Source organism: Antrostomus carolinensis, unplaced genomic scaffold (assembly GCF_000700745.2).
Source record: "Antrostomus carolinensis isolate BGI_N321 unplaced genomic scaffold, ASM70074v2 scaffold1281, whole genome shotgun sequence".
Lineage (NCBI taxonomy): Eukaryota > Metazoa > Chordata > Aves > Caprimulgiformes > Caprimulgidae > Antrostomus > Antrostomus carolinensis.
This window is the reverse complement of record NW_010291782.1, coordinates 14,882-26,119: the sequence shown is the minus strand read 5'-3', so window position 1 is coordinate 26,119 and position 11,238 is coordinate 14,882. Positions and strand designations below refer to the sequence as shown.

The 11,238-nt window shown below is 42.2% G+C and overlaps 1 protein-coding gene across 1 annotated transcript; it reads left to right on the top strand.

Annotated features, from left to right (window-relative positions):
- The first annotated feature begins 5,850 nt into the window (after nucleotides 1–5,850).
- CTLA4 (cytotoxic T-lymphocyte associated protein 4) lies at nucleotides 5,851–10,110 on the top strand. Its single transcript, XM_010176707.1, has 4 exons — nucleotides 5,851–6,035; nucleotides 7,251–7,601; nucleotides 8,092–8,201; nucleotides 9,136–10,110. The coding sequence occupies exons 1-4, from the start codon at nucleotides 5,978–5,980 to the stop codon at nucleotides 9,232–9,234; spliced, it is 618 nt and encodes a 205-aa protein (XP_010175009.1). The 5' UTR covers nucleotides 5,851–5,977; the 3' UTR covers nucleotides 9,235–10,110.
- Nucleotides 10,111–11,238: the final 1,128 nt, after the last annotated feature.

The following is an 11,238-nucleotide window of genomic DNA, read 5'->3' as shown; positions in this document are numbered from 1 at the left end:
CTGTTCACCTCAACTGCTGAAACATCCTCTTCTCTTCACAAACTTTGGCTCACTGCTACGTGTTCAATTTGAACACCTTGTCATTGACACCTTGTCAGTCTGTCTGTCTGCTGGCTTCCCCCTTCTGCTATATTACTACATTTCCTGCCTTCATTTCATTTAATTTCATTTAATTTCATTTAATTTCATTTCATTTCATTTCATTTCATTTTTCAGGCCATCTCATTCTAACTATCAGCTCTCATTCATTCTTAAGAAATAGCTTACAAACAAAAGAGAACAAAGCTGATCTTTATTACCCACTTGTCATCAATTCAAAGAGGTGCTTTAGAATGCACTCCATGCCATCCCTTGGATTTGAACAGAACTTCCCACTGTTAGCTTAAGAAAATGCCTTTCCTTGTCAGGCCTCTTGTGTTTCAAATATTTGGACTCTCTGCATGTCCACTAAGCTGGAGCACTATCTTCTTTATATAAACTTCTTTCACTCCTCTGCTTTATAAACATTAGATGTAAAGGTTTAATTCTAGCATTTCCAGGAGTCCTGCTTTGATCTTGTAGTATGAAATGCCTTTTTTTTCCTATTTTAAATCAGGGACTTAAATAGCTCTGTGAAAAATGGAAGTAAGCTCTTAAACTATATACCACATATGAATTATGCTCCTTGACTGTATCCTTTAAAAATATTTGTTAGGCATCTAATTTCTGAGGAGAACAGCACTCTTCCTCACATGTCTACAGTAAAGCTTTATAATAATTTATTCTTGTGTCCTTTGTTAAATACAAACTGCTGTACTGTCAGAGCCAGAGACTATCAGAAATACAGCTCCCTGTTGCTGGTTTTCCTTTTTGCAATGCTTTAAGAACTAAAGGGAAGCAGAAGTAAAACCTTTCTCTAGTATTCCACCACTGCAGCTCATCATGGGGTATACTTAACCGCTTATTTTTAGATTTGGGGAGTTCCTCTGGTTCTTTTTTTGCTTATTCCTGAAATCAGACTAGCTTTCAGTGTTCATTCTGGGATAAAGGTGTCTGGTTTATTCTGTGTTCACTTCCAAGGGACCTGCCTATTAACAAGAGATTTGTGGTGCTCTGCTTTGGAAAGCTCCTTCCTTAAAGGTAAGCTCTTAAATATCTCCCAAGATACTTTGGGGTCTGTGTTCAAATTGTTCCTAAAATCTCTCCCTTGCCACAATCCCATATAGGAAACTGGAGAAGGGTAAGGAAGCTGGTGTGTAAAGACCATTTGCCTGAGTTGCTTCTCAGTCCTGTCTCTTTATTTCCTCTTACTTCTGTCTGTATCTTTTTCCATACAGTCTCAGATCTTGATTTTGACTGTAAGCTGCATAGGTCATGGGCAATACCTTCACACAGGCAGGGGTCTGGTTGCTACTGGGTATGTGTGAACTATTACAAAGAACATGTAGCAAACCCAGCTAGGCAAGGGGTACAATGCAGACCTTCAGGGCTAACTGAGACCTATTAGCATGAAAAGTTGGGAGGCAATTTTCCCCATGTTAGATAACTGTAGATGCCCTGAATTTCAGGAAAGCCTGTTGGATATAATTAACTTTACAGCAGGGGAAACAAAGCCTATACTCTAAAAAGGAAATACCAACAACTGTAGCACAAAGAAAAAGGACGCTCACACATCCACCCACACCTCAAATTCTTCTGGACAATCTGCTGGTCAGCAGAAGTGCACAAGAACACCAATCCTGTGTGCCCTGAGAAGTACTGGATGGAGAATTTCTCAGCTAGTGCCGTCCTTGTCTCTGCTGAGACTGGACTGAGGGCACAGGCTTAGGACTAGAGAGCAGCACCTGTAAATCCAAGTTAGAAGCTGACAGAAAGGCCACATTTCTGAGAAAAGTGACTTGAAAATCAGTGGTTTTGTGATGTGAATTATGATTCCTTCAGGAACCAAGACTGATCCACCAAACTTGGTCATATCTAGGCCTTTACTTACACTAATCAGATTTTAGTCCTTTAATGGTAACGAAACACTATTTTTCCAATTACTGTGCTATTTCCTTTTCTCTTTACCTATTGTTTTGTAGAAAAGATTTTTTGTTCATCCATACCACTTAGAGGTCTGGATTTTTTTTTTCAAATGACAATGCATTTCAAAACCCCAATAGGTTTGTGGCAAACTAACACGGTAAAAACGTGAACTGTTTAACATAATAAGACATGATCTCACATTCTGACTTTAACAAAATATCCTGAAACCAGATACGTATGCAAATGTAAGCTTCTCTTCCCCCCATTACACCTCAAGCAAATCACCAGGCAAGTTCCTGTCACAGAAGAAAAAAAACCAAGCATGAAACAGTCTTTAAAGTGTGAAAATAATTTTTTGAATAATAATATTTTGCAATGGGAATTCTGACAGGGTATCAGTAGGAAGGTTTGGCCTAACAAGTGTTCAATGAAGAAAAGCCATTCTAATCACTAAAATGTGAGTGACTAACCCAAAATGAGAAAGAAACTTACATGAGAAACCTGTTCTTTAACTTACTAGCAATCTGTCAAATCACCGTAGTGTATTCAGTGTAAATTGCGTGTCTCTCTCTCAACTAAGTTCAAAGAGGCTGTGAGACCCGAACCATTCCTAAGCTGATTCCTCAGTTTAAGGCTCTGCAGTTTAGCTCTGCGAGGCCCTCAGTCCCCTCCCCTGCTCTGACACTTTGCTATGGCAGCTTATGTAGACTGTAAAGGTTTCCTGTGACCTGGGGATTAATATCACCCCTAAGAACAAAGAGTATTATAATGTAAGTGTGTGCATTAAAGGAAAGACTTATCTTACACCAAGCTTTTGGACATGGCAAGTGCAAAGCACAGGCTGTTGGAGACAGTCTGAGGAATATCCTTCCTGAAAGACCTGAATCTCAAAGTTAAAGGGAGGGCTTGTCTTTCACCCATTCATTCCCTTGCCTTGGCCCCAGGCCATGTGTCAGGTTCCAGTTATTGGGAAAGGGTGGGGAAAAAAAAAAGTTCTCAACATGAGGAAGTCAGAGCAGGAATATACCAGACTAGACAGACAAGAAGGCACAGTGACTAGGTAAGGTAGGTCCTAGGGCTGTAGCCCACAAAGCATGGCTGTGACATACAGAGAAGGTGGAACAAGCAGAAGTCCAGAGACTCTTCATCAGCTGAAGAGTAGTTAGAAGGGGGGCACAGCAGAGAGAAAAGGCATCCCCAGTGATTCTTGTGGATCTTATTTTAGAGGGAAATTCATTCAGTTACCAATACTTCGTTCCATGCCATAAATGAGCTGGGAGGGATGGGAGCAGTGAATGAGAGTTCTTACTTGGAAACAGATCTCTGTGTTACTGCATCATCCATCTGCTATCTGCATATGTTAACTCAACACCCAAAGCCTGATTAGCCCCTCTTTGGCACCACAGCAAGGTGGAAGGGGGATACTCTGGGCTCACCTTGGGCTGCCATGGCTGTGAAGAAAGAGACGACTTCAAGAAACTCCACAGGGAGACATACCATGCCTGTGCTGGGTTTGGGGTGGGACAGGACGGAGCAGGGCAGGGGGGAGGAGGCAGGTATTTTTTGTAGTGGGGGAAGGGCCACCTTGTGAGAGTGAAAAGCTCCCCTGGCTCAAAGGTGGAGACCCCTCAGCCCAGGCTGGGCCAATGAGCATTAGAGAAATGCCTCTGTGAATCCATATTTGTGAGGGGAAGGACTGTCCTGAAGAGAAGAAGGTGGAGAGAACCTGGAGAAGAGACCATCGGCCTAAACAAAGGACAGACAGATAGGGAGGGGGCTTCGTTGCCAGAGGAAAAAAAGAGGCGAAGGTGGAAAGAGAGAGACCCACACTCAGTTCTACCATATGAAGTAAGAGAAGACAAAATCCCCTGCAGCCCATGGAAGTTAAGTTCAGTGGTGGAGCAGAGACCCACGTGTAGGCCATGGAGAACTCCACGCTGGAGTAGAGAAGTTGAGCCTGAGGGCAAGTGTGACTGGAATTGTGACTCTGAGAGTCACTCGCTGCCAGAGCCAGGGTGGACCCCCAGAGTGGAGGATGAGTCTGCAGCTCATAGATGTCCCCATGCCAGAGCCGGGAGCTGAACCTGAAGAGGTCCATGACTCCATGGGAAGCTCATGTTGGAACATCTTGTTCCTGGACTGTCATGCCGGGAAGAGCAGCAGAGGTGAACTGACTGAACCCCCATTCCCTGCCCCCTGTGCCGCTGTGGGGGGAAAGGGGTAGAGAAATCAGGAGCAAAGTGATTTGAGCCCAGGAAGAAAAGAGAGGTGGGAGAAGGTGCTGTAAGATGTGGTTGTTGTGTCTACTCAGATGAAATGGCAAAGAATTAAATTGATTTTTCTTCCCCAAGTTGAGTCTGTTTTGCCCGTGACCATAACTGGTGAGTGAGCTGTCCCTGTCCTTCATTCCTAATCCCATGCCCCCTTTGTTGTGACTCCCATCCCATCTCACTGGGTTGGGGGAGTGAATGCAGGACCCCATGGTCCCACTGTGGTTAAACCACCACAGTGCCTTACTTAGAAGAGCAGTCACCACAACATGAGGCTTTTAAGGAGGAACAAGGGTAAAAAGTAAAAAGTGGTCAATCTGAAAAGGCACCCTGAGAAAAAAACAGCCAGGAGACAAGATGAGTACCACTGGAAACACCATGTTTGCCAGAGCAGTCTCAACTGCCAGAGAGAGGAGTGCCAGAGCAGTACCACTCACTTTAGCTTTATAAGGTACTGTGGATATGTGGGGCAGTGAGCACTGAGTTTTATGTGGCAACCCTTTGCAAGGGGTTAGTGGTTAATCACACCATCAATTTGCAGTCTCTATGCTACTGTTCAAGAACTAATGCTGTTAGCTTTTCTAGGTCACATTCCAAAAGCAGGTCTTTGTAATCTACTAGATCTACATAGATAAATGATGAAGCACCTTCTAAAAGAACTTCTCAAAGTGTGGGAAAAAAAAGAATGATGACCTTCAGTGTAACTGAAATGTAACTTCATTTTTATGACATTCTTTAGGTAATAATTCATGGATATGACAGTCTACCACATAAAAAAGCAAAATTATTTTCAAATCTGACATGACTTTTAAAAGGCCAATGGATGAAAACTGTTTCACTGAGATTTGAAATTATGCAGGTGCTCTAAGCAGAGATAGCAATGATCAAAGCTCCTGCAGCGTCTTCCATCTGTTGATCTCAAGGTAAAAGTAAAGTCTGTAGGTAGGGAAAGTACTGTATAGATGTGGAAGTCAGTTAGCTATAAAACTAGATAGATAATTTTCTCTTGGAAACAGGAAAGATTAAAGAAGCTAGTTTATGATTCAAGTCACATTGCTGACATGAAAAAATGAAGTCATTGCAAGCACAATCAGTATTTTGAAGGGGGCAGCAATTTTCAAACATCAAAAGCACTAACATTAAAGCAAGAAAAGAAATTGGGGGCCGAGGGAAGTCCTCCATAAAAAAGCTAGCTCACACTGATTCACGGTGCCACATTAGGCAGAAGTATAGCTCTCTGTGTGTTGTCCTAGTAGGAAATACCTGATGAATGCTAAAATATTAAGTGCTATGATTGTGCAAGCTGGCAGTACTAAAGAGCCCGAACTGCTCTATTGGATGATTACCTTTCCTCCCCCAATTCTTAAAGCAAAATGGATGGCAGTTTCAGATTGAATATATATTTTCCATCTGCTGAATAGTTGTTTTTGTTCGTGCTGTTTGAGGTTAACTGTGCACGTACTAATCAAACCCACTACTTCCTTTCTCGTAAAACCAAAACAAAGCTTCATATTACTTTCAGGTACAGCATCTAGGATCAAAGCTATATATACACACACTGACTCTGTGTGGGTTCAAACATTTCGAAGATTCAGTATCCTGAAAGGTGTTGCCTTTTTTCCAGCACTGAGAGTTCCAGTTTGCCTTAAAGTCTGAAGGCATCAGCCACCTTCAGCCCCTTCAGCATCTGTCTCAGCACAGGAATGCTCTCAATATTGGTCACCGTGGGCTTTCTCTGCGCAGCCACTGCCATTGCCGAAGGTGGGTAGATGAAGGAGGCAAGGTAGCTGAGGGAGTCTACATTTTCTTGGTTTCACATCTTTGCAGGAGATGGACTGGGTACAACAGGGAAAGGGAGATGGCATGGGACCCCTCCATAGGACAGTCTGGGAACAAGGTCTCGGGGCACCGCGAGGTATCTGGAAAATCAGACACAGACTTTAGAGCAGTAGCATCTGTAGAGATGCTGGGCAGGATTCCCAGTAACTCAAGAAGGAAGAAACATGTTGACAAACCAGGCCCTGTGAGTGAAGTTGTTGGCAGCTGATAATGTGGATATAGAGGTTTGGGTGGATGGAGAAATGCTACTCCTCTTTGTCCCAAATTCTTGCACTGCAGAACTGAAGAAGATAAGCCCTGCCCCAAAATGGACTGATATAAAATGAAATTGAACAAATAATACTGAGTCTTCACAGCTTATTAAAGCAAAAGTCAGTGCCTTCCCATTGTGTAGCAGGATAGAATACAGAAGTTGTAAAAAGCAGCCAGTGAGGATGTACATGGTACACTAGTTTCCTTTAAGATTTGTAAAGATTTTTTGCAGTATGTTTATCAGGCTTTGCTGTATGTTGCTATACTGTGGCTTGGGGTATATACTATTGCTGTACCATAGTTTGTGAATAGCTGGTTAAAAATGAGGAGCAACAAGATCAGAAACAAAAATATGCAAACAAGTTTTCCATTCAGTTTTATTGTTACCCTGATGGTTCTGTTGCATGTTCCATATAAGTTGTCAACTTGTTAGTTTCCAAATGTCAACATGCTTATTCCTACTAGTCAGAAATTGTGGTTTAAGTGCCTAATTTTAAATTTCAGCTTTACCATCTGAAGTCTTTTCTTTGCTTTCTTATGTGTATTAAAAAGTTTGTTTTGAGGGAAACTGAAGCATGCAGGACATTATTCCAGTAAGTGGGCGAAATTAACTACTATTTAAGCAACAAGTAATTGCTGAGATTTAGAATATCATTTATAGTAATCAAAGGACTTCTTGAGCTTTTTTAAATGCATTAAAGCAGTGCCTATGTGAATTGTGGTCTTGGAGTCCTTTTTTTGGAAGGATTTAGCAGCATTTCTAGGAATTACCCATGGATAATAGGGGATGGTAGGACTCCCTTCCTATTGTGCAGGCTTCAAGTAAATGACTACAGATCACTTCTTGACAGTTCGCTTACCATCATGCTCTTTACTTCCTTACAGTAATGGAAGTGACTCAGCCAGCAATGGTTCTGGCCAACAGGCAAGGAGTTGCTAGCTTGGTGTGTAAATACAAGCACATTGGGAATGCAAAGGAAATTAGAGTGACCCTGCTTAAACAGACAGGTGACAAGTTCACTGAAATTTGTGCTTCAACCTACACAACGGAGTTTAAAATGTTCAGTGTGGAAGAGGTCATTCAGTGCCACGTTAGCCCTAGCCGAAACAACGTGACCCTCACCCTCACTGGCCTGCAAGCTAATGACACTGGCCTCTACATCTGCAAGATGGAGCGGATGTACCCTCCACCCTATTTTATGAACAAGGGAAATGGGACTCATCTCTTTGTCATTGGTAAGTCAAGCAGCTTTACAGTACTTTGATATTCCCAGGTTAAGGGAGTTGCTGTTATGTCTGAAAGGTCTTCAAAGTTGTGTTTGTAAGAAGTGAGGCTGAACATTGACTCAAGCACTGAGAATCATGATTAGCTCTCATTCCTTTCAGATCTCCCTGCACACACCCAATGCAGGCATATTCATAGGCATGCAACATATTTAGCAATGTATGGATGTTTGTTTGACAGCATAAGTAATGCCACATAGTGTACATGTATGTCTAGGCAGTTAGATATGTAAGTGCAGAAAGAGAGGAGAGTAAGGTGTATGTTCTAAGATACAGCTTGTTTTCATTGAAGGTTGAGCGGGCAGGGACTCAGAGCTCAGTCCTGGTAGTATCCTGGGATAGTACATGCTAGAGAAAAGCAGGGTGGAGGCTGACTTAGTGACTCTAGAGGCTTTCTTACGAGGCTCATGTGTGACATAACTTGTGTGATATCATGTTTTAGATCCAGAACCTTGTCCAGACACTGCCATATATGTCTGGGTATTAGGAGCTACCGCGTCAGGATTTTTTCTTTACAGTATCATCATTTCAACCATTCTCGTGGGCAAAGCGGTAAGTCCCATCAACTCAGCTCCATTCTGCTAATAACACCCCTTTGTGTGCTGAGGACAAGGAGAAAGAAATGAGAACAGGGAAGAACACTGGGAACAAACGCACCGGGATGTTCCTTTTTGCTGGTGCAAAGCTGTTACACTAATGCAAAATAAGAGAACTTGCTGCACTGCCATTTAGACTTGCTTATGGCTCATTTGTGTTGCCAGAGTACCAGAAAGCAGTCAGCTTACATCAGCTGGACTGACCCTTGGCTTACGTTTGGATGCTTAGAACAGGCTGGAGTTCTGGATGCTTCTGGGATTACAGTCTTCACGTGTACTCTGATTTCACAACTGATTCATACAAAATCCCAGAATTTGATTTTTCCTTTTCTCACCATTCACCTCTGCGCAAAGCAAATTTAAAGAGGCTTCCCCTTGTGATGTGGGGGATTGTAACTTAGAGCATTTTTAACTTCACAGCTAGAAAAGTCTGCATAAAGAAAGGCATGTGACACGTAAGCCTGGGTTGCCTCTTTCCATGGGGGTCTGGAGTACTCACAGTCTGTTAGAAATAAATCTGATGCCAAAGCTTAAAACCAAACAGTATCCCTGTCCCATATTTTTCAATTTGCCCTTGTCCTTAGAGGCTAAATGAAGCTGTTCAGTGTGAACGCTCCTAGTTTTCAACCAACACTCAACTCTGCAGCAGGAGCACCTTCAAAGCGCTAAATGAATGTCAGGACTATTTTTTCCCAAAAGGCCCCTGTAACTCCTGATTCCTCCTCAAATGGTCTCAATGGATCTTCTACAAAGAGAAGTGACAGGGACAGGTGTCTAGAATACCTTCTACTCAGCAAAGGCAGAATATCCATCAGTTTTCTCTAAAATGTGCTGGTCAATTATTATTCTGTGATCACTTGTTTGTTTTATTGTCTTCCTGTATTTTATAGATAAAGAGAAGACGATGTCTCACTACTGGGGTCTATGTGAAAATGCCTTCTGAAAAGCTAGAGAAAAAAGTGATTCCATTCCACATCACTGTTAACTGAACAAGGAAAGAGACAGTCTGTTTTCTAGCTGGGATGGAGAGTCTGCTAATACACTTAAATTAAAGAAATAAAATTAATTGTCTTATTACAGAACTGTATGGGAAGGAGAGAGAATATTCTTTGTGACTTCTATGGCTTGTAGGAGAATAAATAGTTTATGCATTAATATTTCAAGGTTAACCCTCTCACATAAAAATGGCTACATTAGGCCATTGATTCTTTGAGTTGTATTGTACCAATATGTAGTCTATATATATATACGTATATATATGTATAGCATTAAGAGCTATTGCTATTGCAGCTGAGCATGTTACTGTCAAATTTCACCATGTCTACTGATCAACTGAAATCCAAACACTATTATGACAGAGGCTTGTGTGTCATTGCAAGGCTAATCCTATAGGTCTGGGGGCAGAGGCAGAAGAGCACACTAATGTACAAAGGAATGTTGACTTGTTTCCCTGCATTGCTATTTATTGGTCCCATTTCTGGCATTAGTGCTCTGCGCTTTCACAGAGGCATCACTGTAGGTTGGTACTGATGACACTGCTGCTCTAAAAGCCTGATCTCAGCTCCTTTCACTGGCATGGTGTCCCAGCAGTGCACTGCTGGAGTCAACGTTGATGATATATGAGCCAGTGCTGACAGCTTGGTTGGAGAGAAAGGCTGCCCAGCAGGAGCCCTCTTAGGCTGTTGCTGGGAGGATGTTCCAGCTCTGCTGGGGCCTGATGTTTTACAAATGCTAAATTAGCATCTATCCAAAAGGCAGAAGTATGTTGCTGTGTTTGAGTCTATTTTCCATGAAAATACTGACAGTGTATAATCTTGTTTATTAGTTATGTATCATTCAATAAAAACCTTGAAGCTTTGCCCAAATTCAAGTTCATTTCTTATTCACCATTCTCAGAAGAAACAGGAAGTGGCTACATGTTAGAAAGCAGCGATGACAAGATGAACCTTTCCCCTCTGACCCGTTGTTTTGCCCTTCTGAGGGAGCCTGTGTGCTCATGCCAACACCTCTTTTCTCAGCTCTTCTCCTCTGGAGGCCACCATTAAAATCTGTCAGCTCTTCTATTTGTCTAGCTAGAGCTGCTGTGATGTGGTTCGGAGACGCTACCAATCACCTTTTCACTTCCAGCAAAGTTACTTACTTGCAGAAGGTAGCTGTAACAATTTTGACAGTATCTCCTGTACATGTTTATACAAAAAGCTAGTCCTAGTTTCAAATCCTGTTTTCTTTGCACCTCTTTGACACTCTCACTCACTAAATGCTAGCTGACACACAAAGCTGCTGGAGCTTAAAACAGTTTTGTCATTCTCAGCTACTACCTACTACTTGGACTCTTTGCTATCAAAATTTCACCTTGCAACCCAGAAACTTGGCAGCATGTGTCTCTGTTTATTCACAGCTGTGAATCCATCTTCTTGGTTCCATAACTGGATCCCAAATCCCCACAGCCCTCTATGCCATGTTCCTGCAGGGGCAGCAGCTCCCAGAACACCAAATCTCATTGCTCTTCTGGTTCACTTTTCCCCTCTTACCCCTTCATCTGGCACCACCTTCAACTGTACAAATAAACATTCACATTCTCAATCTGCCAATGTTTGCAGGTGCCAAGTGCTCTCCTAGTGTTGACCTACAATTGTAGTACATTAAGTAAACGTAGCATCTGATGACATATCCTTTTTCTGAAGGCATTTCAGTATTCTGACATCAGCCTAGGATTTTCCCCCTAATTTTCCACTAACCTGGTGTTTTGGGGATATAAAATGGTCAAACATCACACATCCAACATCACTGCAAAATGACTGAATTTCTGCGTATTCAAGTGCAGCCTGCTCAGAGAAATGCGTTCCATGATTGGTAAAAGATTTGACCCACACATCCACTTGTACAAGCTGTAAAGTCTTCCAATAAATTTACCCTGGCAAAGCAAGAAAATTATCCAGGCCAACTTTTTTCCACCACAGCAGTAGAGAGTAGTAACTGATATCCCCTGAAAC